The sequence below is a fragment of the Aythya fuligula genome, chromosome 6, assembly GCF_009819795.1.
Source record: "Aythya fuligula isolate bAytFul2 chromosome 6, bAytFul2.pri, whole genome shotgun sequence".
NCBI lineage: Eukaryota > Metazoa > Chordata > Aves > Anseriformes > Anatidae > Aythya > Aythya fuligula.
In genome coordinates, this window is record NC_045564.1 from 24,303,743 (window position 1) to 24,322,421 (window position 18,679).

General features: G+C 38.0%; 1 protein-coding gene across 6 annotated transcripts in view; it reads left to right on the top strand.

Moving 5' to 3' along the window:
* The window catches only part of MYLK (myosin light chain kinase), a 204,298-nt gene that overhangs the window by 149,280 nt on the left and 36,339 nt on the right, over positions 1 to 18,679 (top strand). For all 6 annotated transcript variants that reach the window (XM_032189767.1, XM_032189771.1, XM_032189765.1 and 3 more), the window contains 3 exons: positions 5,024 to 5,074; positions 6,738 to 6,865; positions 10,264 to 10,417. In XM_032189767.1, coding sequence (XP_032045658.1) covers positions 5,024 to 5,074; positions 6,738 to 6,865; positions 10,264 to 10,417 — 333 coding nt within the window. The remainder of the gene's footprint in view (positions 1 to 5,023; positions 5,075 to 6,737; positions 6,866 to 10,263; positions 10,418 to 18,679) is intronic.

Below are 18,679 nucleotides of genomic sequence, written 5' to 3' on the forward strand. Positions count from 1 at the left end.
AAGCAATTGAGTGGAACTGTTTAACTTTAAAACCTGGACAGTGTTCAGGCTAATGGTTCTGGTATATTGTCACTGTTGGTTTCCTCTGTAGCAATTAGCATAGGTTCATGAGCTTATGCATAAGTTCTTAAGTAATGATGTGTTGTCTTTTAGTACAATTTTAGTCATCATATTCCTCTTATCTAAGCTTGTCTGTGTTAAGTAATACTTGTAACAAGTTTTTGCACCAGCAAGGAAGCCTGTGATGGAAGCAAAGTTAGAACTGAGTAAGTTATTGCCTTAACCATGAGGCCAAGCTTTTAATTATTCTGTACTTTTAGGTCTCAGTCATACTATGCTTTCTAGCATCAGAAGTGGGTAGTGAAGATACAGAAAACTGTCACCTTTGGTATCAGACCCTGATGTCTGTCCCTAGGGTCAGAATGAGATTACACCATGATTCATTTACATGTGGGAGACAGAGACCTCATCAAGTCACATCCCACATACATTGATGTGAGATGGAGAAGACAGAGCAGAGACTTGAATCTGTGTTTTCTGTCTCCTGTACATCCTGTACATATGTTCTCATTTCTGTGATATCTAACACATTATAGACATGACTTTTTTCCAGTGTCTCCTTAAGGAAACACTCTCACAAAAAAAAAAAAAAAAAACAAAAAACAAACAAACAAACAAAAAAAAACTCTCAGAAGGCAAAATCTTGAAAAGTTTCGCGTGATTGGAAAACGGTTTCCTATGGGACTATAATATTAGAGTATGACATTGGCCCTTCTTCTACCTTGAACTTAAATCTTAAATGAGACTTACACAAGAAGGCAGAACTAGAGAAATGTCTTGCTCCTTATGTTTAACAGTTAGATATTTACTGTGCTTGTTTCACAGCTGCTGAAATCCATCCCTATACAAGATATGCACATAACTTTAGACATATCCCTAAAGAAAGATAGTAGGAATTATGAACTGGTTAGAAATGCTGTTTTGAGAACTGATGTGTTTTTTCAGACTGTTACAGACTTTTACTTCATGCTTTATGAAAGCAAGTTGTGCAGAGAGCCATTTCAGGGGAGGGCTATGACTATTTTTAGTAAAATTCCAAAAAAGGGAAACAAAAAAGAAAGACAGGCTTCTGAACATATCTGCTCTCACGAATTCAACATCAGGGCAAAGAACTTCACAACCAAATGTCCCACAGCTATCAGACTGTATGGAATCTTTCCCTTTTTTAGTGTATGTCCCCCCAGACACAAACTGTCTAAGAGGCAAACCTGCCTATAAAGTTATGTAAATACCAGCCTTGTGATGTTTACATTAAATCATTTCTAGCAGGCAGATTCATTTAAGGAGGCAATATTATGTCCTTTTTCTTCCAGACTGGTTTTCAGCTTCAGCCTATTTCAATGTAAATATCAAAAGAGAGACTCTTTTTTTTTTTTTTTTTAAAAAAAAAAAAAAAAAAAAAAGCAGAAGCAGATTTGCATTAACATTTCCAAGAGGCTTAAATATTTTAATGAAAACAATCATTTGACCTTGTCAACTCTGATTAATCTTATTAGATTTTTTCAATGTCTCCAGCAGCTTTTGAAACAAAAGCTGCTTTTCAAAAGATGCATGAGGTGAGCTGGGATTCTTAAGGAACGTCTAAGAACAGTAGAGTGTACACAAGCAGCCAAAAAAGTCAGCTTCAGGGATGTAGCAATGTATCCTACTCATTCCCTTCCACACTGCCCCTGCCTTTCATTTCTGCTCAGGGCTATTTGTGTCTGCAAAACAGGATATTCAGCCAGACCTTCCAACAACCCTTTGCAGTCTCCATGGTTTGATGAAGTCCAGTGACAGTCTGCATATCCTCAGTTAAGTTAATGTAATGTCCTGATGGGTAAAAACGAAAAATTAAACAAAAATGTTTTATTTACACATAAAAAGCATTGTTCTAGCTAAATAAGGTGAAGGGGTTGTGTTATTTGCTTTGCTGCTATAAAAATCCACATTGAGCTGAAAACCTTTTAAGCCATCTTAAACATAGCCTTATTTCTTCCAGGTCTAAGAGGTAGTCCTGGAAAATGCATTTATTCCATTTATAGGGTAAAGTAATACCCAGTGGTTCACTGTACATCCTTGAATATACAGAAGCATCGTTCTTTAACAGCGATAAATCAAATGTTACTGATTGTGAATGAACGAATTATGTTATTGAGGTCCCTTCTGTGATGAACTGGATAGTAGATAGTAAGCAGGGAAAAGTGAGAGAGACATCTGAGTATATAGACATCTGTGCTATGTATGTGTTGTGCAAAGGCAGAGAGTGACATTGTCAGCCAGGTGAAAGAAAAATCTTGAGATACATGTATTAAGAGTCAGAGTGAAATATGAACATTCATAGAATGAGACAACTCCACCAGAACCTTGTCTGTTAGCTAAGATACTGCACCAAATATACTACAAATGCCAAGAGGTAAAAGCTGAGTGAAAATTATGTGGGATTAAGGAATTTGGTTTTCCTCTTATTTGTAGCCACTGACAGTTCTGAAAAATAAAAATAGTGCCTGCAACCCAAGATGTCATTTGACAAATGGTACTTTTTATTCATCATTGGTGTTCTTTGTTCATATCAAGCTTAATGGAGGATGAAAGTAACTGAATTCATGACGTTGCTTTAACCAGTATTAATAGCCATTATAACTCTGAGGATATATCAAGCAACTATTCCATCCTCAGTTTAGAGAAGAGAATCTGAAGTCAAATGCAGCACACAAAAAAATATTTGCATGTTATTAAATCATATAACTGAGTTTTCATGGGATTATGCATCTAATGCATAGCTAATGGAATACTTTCATTAATGGGGATGTTTAACAGTTGATGATGGGCTAGATTCTCCAGCCCTTCCAAGTGGCACCTGATATATAAGTATTCAGTTTCAACCACGTAACTGTAACTACAGCCTGAAATAAATGAGCTTGGAGTAAGTGTGACCATGTAATGTTAAAGAGGAGAACTGCTTTGAAAATACCACTTATCACTTTTGCTCGTACAGCTTGGGCAGGAAAGAGGAGCTGGAAATATATATGCTGTCACTTACTATAGCAGCCAGGGGACTTGTCAGCCGGTTAATGGACCAAAAGTAATGGGTCCCTTCAATGAGCAATAGTGCTCTTTGAAGGCCTCTATTTAAAAAGTTAAATCCACAAGGAAGATATGGTCCACTTATACTGGGATAAAATCCCCAGAAGTACTCATCTAAACTTTTAACTGTTCTGTTGAGTTGACAGTCACTGAAGAAAGGCTTCCTTGGGAGATAGCTAAGTCTTCTTTTTTGACTCAGCCATAAGTACTGCAAGAATATCCTACCTCTCCATTTTAGTATTTCTGGTTCCAACAAAATCAATAAAGACAGAGCATATGAAAGCTAAGCATACCTTGAAAGAAAATCACTATGAAATGCAATATTATATAAGAAGGTGACAACAACTTCTATATTCAGAGCATAGCGAAATATTCCCCAGAATGTACTGGATAGACACTGGTGTTGACAGCTAAACCATTACTTATTAAAGCATTTGGTCTTTTAACAACCTATAGCACATTAGTTGTTATTTTGAGCAGCTCTAAAACTAAAATCCAAGTCTTCACAACTGTCTATGATATTAGAGCCCCATGATGAGTTCTTTTCTCATGACTCCTTATTCACAGGGCATCAGATGATATGTTGCCTGGGTATCATGCACAGCTTGTAGTTTGCAAGTAGCAAAGGAAGTTAAAATTAAAATATGTCTTTATTGCTTTGGTGGGGGGTTTGGTATTCCCGTTTTGTTTTGGTTTTAGTTCCTCAATGTCTTCTGACTTTGAGGTATTTTAAACAATGATCCAAATAATTCAAACCTTTTGACACTGTAATGGCTACCGCTAGGCACCTATGTAGATGCTGCCAGATATTCAAAATCACTTAGCATATATTACCTCCATTGCAGGCAACAATATCTCAATAGCCAGGCTGCTCAATCAAGCTGACTAGTTGAGCACAAGAAAAGAAGAAATGTCCTTTCAGAGCAGGGGCCATCCTCTGACAAGGATGCTTAGGATAGCAGATAAAAAGAGTGCTTTAAAGGGAATGATTTCTTCCACTTCTGGAATTCAGTGGTTTGAAAGCATCCAGACTGTTATATTTAATGGCCACCACTAGACATAACTCCTATGAAGCTGTCCTTTTGAACCTTTCTATGTTTCTGACCTGCAAAACATTGTTTGTCTGTGAACCTAACTTATGCGTGCTACATTTAAAAACACTTCTTTTGTTTCTTTTAGAACTGTTCCTTGGTGATTTAATTGGATAGCCCCTAGGTCTTTTTTTCTGAGAAATAATGAACAGTCATTTTCTACATACCTGTCTTCTCAATCATTTTCTATTTACCATTCACAATTTTGTAGAACATTGTCTTCCTGATATGTAGGTGCCCAGGTGTCAAATACTGGGCCATATTTTTGGGTGCCATGACCCTTTCTTTTGTGAATACTTGAAAAAGTTGTCCCTGCCTAGGGAAGAAGATGTAGCAGAGAAGTGATACAAGTATTTACTGCCTGTATATGTCTGTTTCTTTACTATCTCATAAATGACATGATTAGTATATGGTGTTCACTGCTTTAGTTTTAAATGAGCTCATTCAGCATTGATTATGCTTGAAGTTTGGGCAGATAGTCAATATGAGATGGATCTTGGCCTTGTGTTTTCACCTCGTTAAACTGCTATGAGGAATGGAGTATGACAGACTATGGGATATGTGCAGCAGATTTGTTTGACTCTTTTAAAAGTTCCCATTTCAACAGTGAAAATTCTGAGACTCATTCAGCATATCAGAAGTGTTTTTTGAAAGTGTTTTTAATTCTTGAGTTTTATATGCTGCAAGAACATTGTAGATTTCCAAGTGCCAACAAAGAATCACTATGAATGTAAGCAGCTTATTTGCTACCTTCCAAAATTCACCTTTGACTTAACTTTATTTTCTTTTTTTTTTTTTTTTATTAGGTGAAGCAACAGTGAAGAAGAAACCAGCTCCAAAGACTCCTCCAAAAGCAGGTAATCATTTTCATGTATCACCTAGTTAAAATAAATAATAAACCAATACTGTTTTATACAGACAATGCATTTCTAAGTACAGCCATTTACCTACTGAATTTATCATGCATGTGTTATTAAATAGTGGGCATGAAGTTCTGTGAGGACAAAAATGGAAAGCTGAATCCAGTTTTCAAACTTGTTCATAAGGTTACACATGGTTAAAACTTAAATTATGAGCATGCAAAAAAAGTAATTATCAAATCAATTATAGCAAGATCCTATAGCATGTCAGCACTGTAACTCTTGCCCATTTTTCTATCCTCAACACAGCTTAGCTTTCAGTGAAAAAGGTTTTAATATGTATCACAGAATGCCACATCTGCATGAGTAGGTACCACAGAGAAGTTGATACATACATGTCCTCTTAACTGGCATTATGGTAACTTGTTTGTCTGTCAGCATTCTCCTAGGAAAAACTATATTTAAAGCTACCTAGAAAGTTCCTTTGTAAGAAACTGCTTTCAGTGTCCTAAAACTTTGTCAGGCTTTTTGACTATTCAAGCTGTTTTCTCTGGCAGATGTGTGCCTCAGCCTAATTTCTTTCAGATACTTTCAAAACAAAACAAAGCAGCAACAACAACAACAAAGCTTTGCTAAGGAAAACAAACCACTTTGTTTTACTGACACTGAAAAGGATATAAAAGCACTGTTTTCATGCCCAGTAGCCCTATGCTTTGGGTGGGAATGTTACTTTTGGCAGTGAAGTCATTCTAGTGTTAGGGAGTCCCTTTTAATACTTCTGTCAAAATATCTTCATATCTGCTGTCCCTCACCCAAAAATATTTTTTTATCATGCTGCTCCTGTAAAGCAACTGAAAAGGTTTAACCCTGGAGTTGTCAAGAATGTGGTATTTCTGGCATCTGTCCCTAGTAGTTGCCAGGGGTCTGTCACACTCAGCATCACAGCTGAGAGGCAGGAAATGGCACTAATTGAAAAAGAGGTTCTGCCATCTAACCATACCCAGATGATGAGAAGGAAGAGGAGGACAAATAACTGTTTCCAACATGGAGGAATAAGAATGAGACTGGAAGACTGAAAAGACTGTAATACACAAACAGAAGGATGTGTCATTGCTCATAGGAGAATTGTATATGATGAAGAAAATGTTGATTTTCTTCCTTACCGCTATAATAGATATCCCACATGATGCTCACCTGGGCACTCTAGAAAGAATATTCAAAGGCAGCTGTTAAATTTTAGATTTTATGAATGCCAGTGACATTAGGGAGCAGGTTCGCAGACCCTCTCATCATGTGCAAACTGAGATGAAGTTAGCTGGGGCCCTTCAAAAATACAAAGTGAAGAAGAATCTTACAGCAAAGCATTTTGTAAACTGTTTGGAATTGGTGGTAGGTTTTGACAATTTCCACATTCAGATTTCTGTGCCTTGGTCTTGTATGAGCAGTTTCAGATGTGTAGATTGTTACTGCTTCACTACAGTAGAATTAAAAATGTCCACAGTGTTGTTCTATTGCAAGCAACAGATAAGTGCCAGTCTGTATTTCAAATGGTGCTCTGAAACTGTTGAACCAAAATAAATATGTGTTTTGAATTTTAAGAAAAATAGAAAGCATAGTTATATAAATGATTTTTATTTATTTATTTATTTATTTTGGTCAGCTACTCCTCCTCAGATTACTCAGTTCCCAGAAGACAGAAAAGTCCGTGCTGGTGAATCAGTGGAATTGTTTGCCAAGGTGGTAGGAACAGCACCCATAACTTGCACCTGGATGAAGTTCCGTAAGCAGGTAAATTGTTTTCTGTTCTGTTTTAACAATCATAAAAAAATATAGCTGGACAAGAATTCCAAAAACCCATCTTATAAACCTCCTTTCTCCAGGGACTGGCAGTATCCATGTCATTCCTGTCATGTTTTCCTCACCTCTGCTGAAAACATTACAATGATGGAGATTTCACAGCCTCCATTGACAACCTATTGCAGCACCTAAATATCCATAACGTTAGAAATTCTTTTCCTAATGCCAAACCTAAATCTTTCTTGCTACAGTTTAAACCCATTGCTGTGTGTTCTCTCTCCTAAAAGTAATGGCTGTTCCTTTGAGAAAAGCCTTAGACCGTGTAATTAAAATATAGTTGATGCAAAGGATGTAGTATCTCAAAGACATATTTCACAGGAAATGTTTCTGTCCTTTAGAAACATTTTTTTCTTCATTTATGCTAGTTCTAAAGCTATGTCAGAGGGGCAACGTGCCATGCAGAAAACTTGAATGAAATATCTTAAAACACAAAGGTCACACTGCAAGGCTTATCAGCAACAGTGCTGCCCTCATCCCCTGGATTTAAAGTTCTTTCTACTTGAATTACTTTCCTTGTATTGTATTGCATATGTCCATAAAGGCAGCTTATAAAAAGAGTTTCTTTAATGAGTAATTAAAACACTTTAAACCAAACAATCCAATATGCAAGTACAAGTTGGAAGATGAAGTGCCATGTTAAGACAGAGCAAATGTAAATATGTACTGTAGCTGCTATTGTGTTTATTTCATTCTGAATTTGTTATGCACTCTATAGAACATAAATAAAAACAGCTCCTTCTACAAGGAAGTTTATATTCTAAATCCAGATGGGTCATCATTTAATTTAAAAAGTTCTAAACAGTTTGCCAGACCAAAGGGTATTCCAGCTTCCTTCTTTGCTAAGCCTAAATAACCTGTTTTAGGGGAAAGAGTGTTTTTGTTTTCATTTCCCTGAACTCTCAAACTTCCTTAAAATACTTTAATTTCAAGATTGGAATTAAACAGCAGTCTACTCATTTCCACAAATATAGGCCTCAGAAGTGACACTGAGTTCCCCATTTGGCTGAGATCTGTCTTGACACATGGGTAAATGTACCCCTCAAAAGTGAGCTGCTGGTGTGTGCAGGTTTCTGAGTTCACCAATGAATACAACAGTCCTATTTGTGTAAATTTCAAGTTTTTTATATACAAAATGAAAATATAAACTGAGACCAGCACCTAATACTACCCATATCAGATCTCTGGTTTAACATTTTTTTTCATTTGTAAAAGGATGGTAAAAGTAACCGTCTTTACAATTCTTTTTTTAATTATTTACTGTGAGACAATCTAAAGGCTTGCAAACTTGTAAATTCAGATGGGTAATAATTTTTTTAGATGGGTCAGGATGGCAGGTGAATGGTATAGAAAAGATGAAGCCTCAGGAAGGTTAATAAACATTGTGGGAGGATAAGTGAGGGTAGCAGTCTTTCACTCATTGAATTAATTGGGAAGCCAATTACTATGTGCTGCATTATAATAGCCAATAGTAATAGCCAATTATTATTACTGTGCTGCACAATTATTTTGCTTTCTTTTTCACTTATCATCACTCCTCATTTTTATCCTGGATTTCTTCCTCCTCTACACATGTGGTTGATTTCAACCCTGTTCCATTCTCAGTCGTAACGGTGAAAATCACCCAAGTATTCTTATAACTTTCCTGGGGACTAGTTGTAGTTATCTGAGCAAAGCCAGTGAGTGTTGAATTCTGATTTCGTCCCTTCCACTGTATACAGCTGTGAGCAGGAGGGATTCATTCTCTCTATGTCCTTCCTCACATTTCCTCAGGTTCAAGAGAGCCACAGTAGCCTCCCCCAGGTACATTCTGGACAACTGTCTTTTGCTGGAAGAAAGGGAATGTCACCAAGTTATGAGCCATACAGTTGTACATGATTGCAATCTAGTGGAGTGATGCTGGAGCCATGCTTAGCTAGAACACCAAGAAAGATTTTGAAAGCTTCTATCGTTAGCTGAGTAACAAAATCTGTTGTTTAACCTTTCCAATTGTTGTAGATTCTTAACTATAACCAGTGATTCTCTTTTGGGAACATAGGAATCTACCTTCCTGTTGTCTACACCCATTGCAATGGGTATATAATGCATATCCAGTTCTACTAGACTGCTTTTTTATTACTATTATCCTTTGACTAGTTCTAATGAAGCAAAGCATGTAAACCAGTGTAGAATCACAGAACAAAGTACGTGGGGAAGAAAATTTTCAGAAAAATTTAAACTGTAATCCTATATAATCCCATTTACTAACTTTCTCTAGCAATTACTGTAGGAGCCACTTTCTCAGGTTACTTTTGGGCATATAGCAGTGTGCATGTTCCATCTCAGCTGAGGAGAAAGCAGGGCAGGTCCTGATCTTAGCCTTGTAATTCCTTATTCTCTGAATTTATGTGACAAGATAAGCCAAACTAAATAGCCTTCATTTTTAATGAAATTCTGAGAATGAGTTGGAAGAGTCACTTATCTAAAAAGGAAGTGGTGGGAGGAACAAGGGCATTGACATTGTTGTCTGTTTCATAAGAACACAGTGTACAACTTCTATAATTGCAATGTAGCATTATGAGGTTTTAAAATAATCTTTCGTGTCTCGAGTTAATACTGATTAAAATCTAAGTCTCCTTGGCCATTTATGCTATGATAGCTTAGTTTCAATTAAAAGCTAGTTCATAATATGCTTACGGTATTCAGCTGAGATTTTAAATTTGGGCTCTCCAGAAAATAAAAACGCCATAGGAAGGCTAAATCTGCTGTTTGTACTTGTCTCTGCACCGCTGTACCATTACATCTCCATTTCAGGCAACAACATCTTCAATTGTTCAAAACAATGAAACTGTTACCCTGATTTATATGGAAGTACAGAATAAGGCTGGTTGAGATGAGGGTAAAAGTCATAGCTATGGATGACTTGCACATTCAGATTCTGAAAGGAATGGCAAATGAATTAGGGTATTTAGAACTAAACCCTTGTGACACTGTGGTCACTGTGCGTTACTTATATGAGACCAAATTTTGTTCTTTTGCCAACTAGACAGTGTACACTTTAAGCCTGTCAAAGGGGTCACAGAAAGTGAAGATCCTGTTCCATAGTGGAGTCCCACCAGAAACAAGGATCCTTGTTTCTGGTGCAGGACTGGAGCAATTGTAATGTTCCACTGCGTTTCTAGGTGTCTCATACCGATTACACTCTTTACCAACTGCACATAATTCACTGTCATGATAGTTATCTGCAGATGACTATCATTATGCTAACCTTGTGTTGTAATTTAAGCACTTTCATGTATAGAGGTAAAGAAATTTCTCCAGTAAGATCTTTTTTTTTCTGTTCATCTTGACAGATTCAAGAAAATGAATATATCAAAATTGAGAATGCTGAAAACAGCAGCAAGCTAACAATATCATCAACGAAGCAGGAACACTGTGGATGTTACACACTAGTTGTAGAGAACAAACTTGGCAGCAGACAAGCACAAGTCAACCTTACAGTTGTTGGTGAGTCCATAATAATAATTTAGATATATACTTATGAGAGACAATAATTTACATTCACTTCATAATATATATGACAATAAGCAAAATTAAATGAAATTATCAGGTAAGTTAAGAAGACTGGGAAAAAAAAAAAAAAAAGAGAGAGAGAGAAAAAAAAAGAAAAAACAAACAACAATAACAAGAATTCTTTAAAAATTATCTGGACTGTATAGCGGCGTTGTAATAACCACTGCAAGCAACTTCAGTAGGGTTATAATTTGTTATATTTTCCAAAATTACTGACTATAGATAGAGGTGTAAAATAGCCCAGACTTTATAAAAACACAAGAAAAAAAAAAAGGTCATGTCTCCATTTTTGATTAGATACCACTATAGTCCATCTCTTCACATTTAACATTTGTAGCATCGAGATGTTTGCTAGACTGCAAATTTTAAAACTGCTAGTTCAGGAAGGCCTGAGATGACTCCTCTTAGACTGTAAATTTGAAAACATCCTGTTGCTTGGGGGAGGGAGGTTTTATCCTTCTAACTGAAATTCCTACCGTTGTCTACTTGTTTTATAGTGACAGAAAGCATTGGATAGAGGCAGTCTGTTATGAATATGGACCTCTTTACATCTGGAACTTTAGACACATGTATTTTAAATACACATCTAAACTATGGAAGAATCACTTAAAGCATAATAAAGTTTCAAAAAGCCTTGTCAGATGACAACTTCAGAGCACCAGGTTTGTTGCAGCAGGCTGTGGATATCTACAGATAGTTTTAGACTGTTAGACAGTTTCAGTATCTTTGCATATATAACTGCTTGAGTATTAGAGAAAACCTATAGCTGTGACATCTAGCTTTGAAAAGGCCAGTGAACTCACCTTGGTATGGATGTACTGCAAATGGTTTCCAGGGAAATCTAAGAAATGCCTATAGGCAAAGAGGGAGATCTGTTTAAAACATTAGTCTGCATCCTTCTGTTCCTAGGCTCTCTTCTCTATGGCCTGTGGAGGGGTCTTGACATGAAGAACCCCTCTACTGCAGGAGTGCAGAGCTTGCCCAGACACTTGGACAAAGTCTAGTTCAAAAAAGCAAAGCTTCATTGTAGTGATGCAGTCATAACTGCATTGGCTCTGCTGCCCTTACAGCTACATGTATGTGGGCTAGTGAGTAAGTAAAGCAAGTGTGTACAATGCCAAAGGCAAAAATTGGACTTTGATGAAATCCATGGCAAAACACCAGTAGCACAAGTTGGACTGGAAATCCATTTCAGTGATCCAATGAATAACATGCAATGTTTATTGACTAGAACCACACTTTCAACTACAATGACCACTACAAAAGAGTGAATGTCGTCAGTTGCATACTGTTGTGTGTATCGTCAATACAAGTCTCCTGATTATTTAAATTCTTTTTTTGTCTAATCTGTGGCAGTGGTTGCAGATAAAGATAACAGTGAATGAATATAAAAATCAAGCAGATGCCAACAATATGCCATAGAATGCAAGAATAGAAGATCATAGATAAATCATATTATTCCTTCCAACGGTAGGTTGTACAAATCAGAAGTGTAGCTAGGTTAAAAATGAAAACCTTGAAAAATTGATCCTCAAATAACTATTCTCTATATTGTTCTAACTACTGCTTTTGTGTCCAAAGTGCCAACACAGCTGTCTAGCAGCTAGAGGTAAGGCAGGAGACAATCTGCTCTTTACATTTCCCCTTTTATCACTCCTTCCTAGGCCACTGCTGCAGTCTGTTAACTGTAACAGGTTATTCAGCGAGATGGATTTTTTTTCTAGCTGAACCAGGCCAACAGTTCCTATGATCTTGTCATTATGTGATCCTTGCCTCATTATTATATGTCACTGTTTCATGTCTATTGGAGTTAATTGGCTTGAAAGTCTTTGAATTCTATAACCTTATAAAGCTACATCTCAGCCTCCTGCTTTGCTTTTCCATAAGTGAGAAATGTGCCAGAGAACAGTGGGATTCCCAGAGATGCTTTCGGGAGAGTTGGGTGAAGAATCCTTACAATGTGCTGGAGTTTGCCATGCATTTTGGCTGATGACAAGCTATCTGTTTCCAACTGAAAAGAATAAATTCCCTCTTGTAAAATTGCCAAGCTCTTCAGTGAAACATCTCGCTGATGTCAGCACTGCCAAAGGCATTACAAAGCCTCCAGATTTCTAGTTTGCTCCATGTGCATTTTAACTATAGATTCTTCTTTGTGGGTCCTCAAAAATGTGGGAAAAGGGGGCAAAAAAAAATGTCTTCCTTCTAGGAAGTAGGTTTAAATTTCACTACTGAGATAGAATCCCTCACCCCATCTGCACCTTAAGAGGTTGGAAGATGCTGTCTTTTCTCCAAAGCCTACTCTAGTCAGCATAGGGAAAATGTACTTCTCTAAATATGCAAAACATGATAATTCAGTCTACAAAAGCTCACCCTTAGTCCTAAATTCTCACCTATCCGTTCTCTCTGCTCTGTCCAAAGTACGGGGAAGAAACTTGCTCTCCCTGCCCTGATCCCCCATTCATAACAAGGGTTTGTGGAGAAAGCCCTGGTGCTAGAATTGAGTCAGCTATTTATAAAAAGGCTATAACTCTGAGAGAGCTGCCTCCCTATCAGTTCACCAATGAAAGGCACATCTGTTTGTATGCTGTGTGTGCAAAACATTGCTGACTGACCACAGTCCACAATTAGTCTTGAATGTACTGAGGGAAACTACAAATACAGAACATCTGCTCCCTGGAGGAGTGTGTCTGAGCTGACCTAGAGCTGTTTCAAAGGTCTAAGTAACAGGTTTTTCTGTTCTGAGTTTCAGGAAATCAAATGCATTTGTTAAAATATAAAATTAAATAAATAGGAAAATAAAGAAGTATTTATTTTATTATTACTTTACAACCATGTGGGTTGCAAAGTCTTCATGGTGATGTGCAAGTTTACCACGTGAAAGACTCCAATACACTTTTCCCAAATTAAATTTGGACTGTAACACATGATAGGGAGCAGGTTGCCCAGAAAAGTTGTGCAGTCTCCATTCTTACAGGCATTCATGTTCAGACTGGATAAACATCTGAACAACCTGGCCTGGCCTTATAACTGACACTGCTCTGAGGAGAACCTTCCTGAGGATATTTAAGACCATCCTGGATCTTCCTTTTCAGTTAGGAAAGTAAAAGCGGGAACAGAAGCACTTGAAAGAATTCCAACTGTATTCTAAGGATTTTTTCCTTTATAATTTTAATGAATATCTATGAGCAAAATGTCCACTAAACTCAGGCTCCAGTGTAATCTGTTTGCAGTCCACACACCAGATGCAGAGATATCTAGTCAAGTTAGCAAAGACCCTTGTTAATTTATTGGCAGGGTGGTGTGATGATGAATACATAGAACTGAGCCACCAGGATGGAGTCTTGAGTTTAACACTGCTTTATTGTGTAGCTTTGTGCCTGTATAAGCATTAATAATGCTGGGAGACCTGCAGTAGAAGAAGACATCCAAGTTAAGCAATCTCTTCTCTTAAAGGATAGACAGTTTCCAAAATACCCATGTTGAGTTCTCTATTGTTAAGATTGGCTCTCTCAAATAAGCAATTTCATTAGCCGTATGATCTCTCTAGGGAGATTTTTTGCAACATGTTTCTGCTCCAAATCCAAATCAGCCTGATGTGGGACTGAGCTAATGATTTATGGCAGATGCTGTGTCAGATTAAAGTGGACTTTTGTTGCCAAAGCTATATTAAATGAACTAGTAGTGAGCTGAGTGTGAAATAGGACTGATTTAGGAAAGGTACATCCCTCGCTCTACAGTGATAGCAAGGAATATTCATTCCTTCCACGCCATTTCCTGGCTGTATATATGCAAATATATCAAATTGCTGTTTCTGAACATTTTAGATCTGTGACAGGAATACCCCCATCTGCAATCACTTTTGAAAAAGGAATTTGGTCTTCATACTGGCTATGGCTGGGTACTATGACAAAGAGTCAAAAGAATAACAGAGTATTCAACAAGGAGAATGTGGCATTAAAGAAGTGGTCTATCCTGCAGCTGTGCTGCAAGCTTCTTTCATGATTTTGGGCAAATTGTTCATGTTTCCATGCCTATAATACAGGGGTACTCTGATGTTCACCAGGGTTTGGTGAATACTTTTTGATATCAGCAAATTTTTTTTTTTAAATACAGAATTAAAAACACATGTACTGCCTACCTGTGGCAGTTTGATTAACTTTATAAATCCTTTAAATTTGTGTTGTTTCTGGTGTAGTTGTAGTATTGCATAAAAAATAATAATAATAAATAATAAAAAAAAAAAGATGATGGTCAGTGACCTATAAGACAGATATATATGCAGAAGAATAGGAGCAATATTATCATACCCTGAGAAGCTCAAAGATTGTTATTGTATATTTATTATGCTAAGCAGTTGTGCACATAACGTCTACTTTGTGTCCTCATGTACTGTTGAACAGTGATAATACAAATATTTAACTATATTTAAGCACGTTGCATGCAGGCATGTAGTATAATATGAATTCATTAAGTAATACCCACTCCTCTGCATGATGTTAAAATTCTGTACTTGGTTTGTGATGGAGAGGTCGCATTCTGGGACAAATGACTTTATCATGCCTTTAGCAGAACCTCTATGAGCAGAGTCTTTCCAAGCAAAAATTAGAAATTTGAGAATTAGCTGGAGAATAAGATCAACACTAACTCCAGTAGTCATTGAATCCAAGGTAGGATTGCTGATTGTTTATATAAAGGACTCGGTCCTGGTTCAGCAAGTGAAACAGATGCATACTACATTAGCATTACTTCTTTGCCCTTATTTTATATTATAAGGAAATGTAGTAGCGTAATCAAAAGTTAACAGTGGCATTGCATTTTTGTGAGTGCCTGAGATGTCTGGCTCTGTGCTAGCTGCTTAGACTGAGTGGATCCAGCGGTGATTAGAAACTGTGTTATCCATCTGGAAAAGAAGAGAACACTTCTACGGACAACACTGCAGCTCAGAAGTGCTAACATGACTGCTTCTGAAACTTATTGAGGAGCACCAGATTATATCTTGCAGTAGCCATGTGATTCCCTGTTTACATCTAGGGTCTGAGAATGCAGTGAATTTCCTAAGAATATGTGGGTGGACTTGGCCTCTAACCTTTAGCCTTTTAAATTCCTTTGGATTGCTGAAGGACTTTTGTTACCAGTTTTCTGGTTAAAGGGCAACTAGACTGACAGTTAAGGAAGAGATGTCTTATCTTACTGTTTTTGTTTCTGTTGTTGCAGTTCAAGAGTGCTGTGACCCGCACTGTCAGTCTCCCCTCCAATGTTTGGTGGCCAAACTCAGCAGCCACATCAAAACTAACTTATCACAGCAAGATAACAATGTATAGAGGAAAAACAGCTTACATTGCCTTATCCATCAGTGCTGGCACACTGATGCAGCTTTATTCCTTGAAGGGCCATCTAGTTTCAATGTCATTTCAGCTAAGAGAAATTACAGTAGAATTCTCTGCCTAGATATTTTTCCTCATAGTTGCCTTCACCTTTCTTCTGGTGAAGAAAAGGAAATATCATGGCAGTATTTCTTACAACAAACTTCCTGTATTTTACCTGCTGTTAAATGCCAGGAATGTCTTACTTTCTAGAGGAATAATTCATTGTGACTCCAGTTCTGCGCATGAACACAGTGTTCCTAGGACCTAAACTGACACCATCAGGGACTTGGAATCAGCTTACAGTCTCACCAGGACAAGTCCTAAAACTTACTCTGCCTTTCAGGGGACAGGTATCAGAGATCTAATTCAACTAGTTATCAAACCAGTTGCCTAACATGTAGCACATGAGTAATCCGAATAGCTTGTTGATTCAGGCACAGGAACAGATGGTTTAGGAAAAGGGCTCCTGAGAATGCATTATATATTTGTTTGTTCCATTAGGCCTGTGGCAGAAGGAGATGTTCTTGTGCTGAGGGCATATGCGTAGGAGTGGTGAGATCTGGTTTCATTCCCAGTTCCATTCTCCTGTGTGTCCTTGGGCAAGGTCATTTTACTCTTTTATGCCTCAGTTACCCCACTGGCAAAGGGGGAAAAAGAGCACAAAGTGGTGCTGTGGGCCTTCGATGTTCATGGGCTATTTTACCCGCAGGTCTCAAAAATGCAGATCTTAAACAACAGTTTTATGTCAGCATTGTGGGGAGGGATCATACTTTGAGGAGGCTAACATGAGTCTGCTGTGTGTATTAAAAGGGGCGGGTGGATTTCAAACTCTGCCAGAGCTGCAGGTGTGGAAGTCCCCTGAGCTGGCTAACCTTGGCCATGTTGTCCTTGGCTCCCGCTGGGGAGGCTGCTTCATTAGCAGAAAAATTCTGTTCATTTCATCTTCACTTGTGTTGTTTTGAGGGAGAGTGCATGCATTATTTTCTACTTTAATTTTATGCTAAACCTATGGTGCAGTAACACCCAGAAGGGCGTTAGTGGGTGTAAAGGGGTGCAAAGGGGTAATAATCTACTTACGGCACTCCTGTCCCTTGGAAAAAAATAAAAAAAATAAAATAAAAAAAAAAAAGAATAAAAAATAAAAAAATAAAAGAGAGAGAGAGAGAAAAAGAAAAAAAAAAAAAAAAAAAAAAGCTGCAGGGCATAGTTTTCCGAACACAGCGGAGAGGTCTGCCGTGACCCTAAGCCCTGTCAGCAATAATGCAGGGTTCAGTTATGGCCTTTTATGGTTTCGCTTCTCTCCTGCTGATGAATTTCAAATGAAGGCTTTGCCAGTGCTGTCGGCATGGACAGTGTTCAACTGGCTTTTGCAGCATATTAAATACCTTCTCTGGCTAAACAGCCCGTGGGATGGAATTAAATTGTTTCTTTCTGTCTGTTCTTTATCTGGCAGACAAATATCACAATAGCTAATAATAGTGTTAAACAGTAATACGATAACTGGATTTAGAAAGAAATCAAACCAATTTTGAGAACAGATAAAGACAACTATTTCAGAGACGTTGCTTCAGTGCTGTCTCTCTTGCTAAAATAACTTTTTATTTTTCAGGGGTGATGGTTATATAGTTCTGTTTTCAGAGGCTTTCTACTGAAACAGCATTGCTGCTTAAAGCACTGCCAGAGCCTTGCAAGCTCTGAATGTGCAGCAAAGCCTTGGAGCCTTGCTTTGGCTCAGGCTGACCGTCCCATCAAGTAGCAGAAGGATTGCTGTTTCCCTGTGCTCTGAGTTAGATAAGGAGAATGCTGCCTTTTTTGGTCTCCTGGAATGGTGCTTGTGTTCTGCAGACTCTGTAAACTGAGCAGTGCTGAGAGGCCAATAAGGTCTGCATAGCACGGTTTCAGATTTTGTGGGAGTCCTGCATGCATTGGGGTTTGCTACCTACACAGAAGGAGAGAAAGTCCTTTATCAAGAGGAATTTGGGGTTACAGACCACTGAAAAGGGCAAGGACCTCAAGACAAATCTGTTTCATAAATATTGATTAAATATCATGCGTGCTTATGCTTTACGCTTCTCAGAGTGTACAAATAAAAATTAAATAAAGGTTACTCCAGGGTGTATATCAAAAACTGTTTACCAAAATATCTCTGAGAATTTGTCTGAGGAGGGAGTGCAGCTGAATTCAATTTGAGTAAACAAGAAGTGCATGTTTCAATCCTGGTATGGCCTTAAATGTGGCTTATACGTTTCATGCGAGTCCAGCTCATGACTTTACCATCTGCCCTAATGAAAGTATGTCACAAAGAATAAACTGGAACCTGACCTCCCTGGTCTGGGGTAGCAGTAATTTATGTCTCCATTTGTTGGGAAGTACCTTCTTTCCTAATCTGTGCCAAGTTTGCTGGAGCACAAAGGGAGAAAAGCAGTCGAGTCCTCTTTCACATCACCTCCTCTCCTCTTACTCCCCTGTGCTTGGTGAATAGCAGTACATGGAGCAGCTGCTGCTCCTTCCCCTGTGCCATTAGTGTCAGTGTCAGTGGCTTTACACAGTCTCTATGCTGCTGTGCAGAATAGTCCATAGGGCAGGCTGGAGGCCAAGTTAGCTGATTGCCCGTCTCCTTTGCCTGCAGCTGGGCTTTGTGAGCCACCTCATTCCTAAAGAGATTACCTATGGAGCTTTGTGCTCGAGTCCCCCTTAGCATTTAGCTGTCCAACCTGCAACTATGTTTTTAGACTTTGCAGTTATACTATTAGGCAAATAAGGTGATCATGCATCCTAGTAAAAGAGGTATAAGTACTGCCTGCTACCAAAGGGGGTGGAGCTTGTAGGA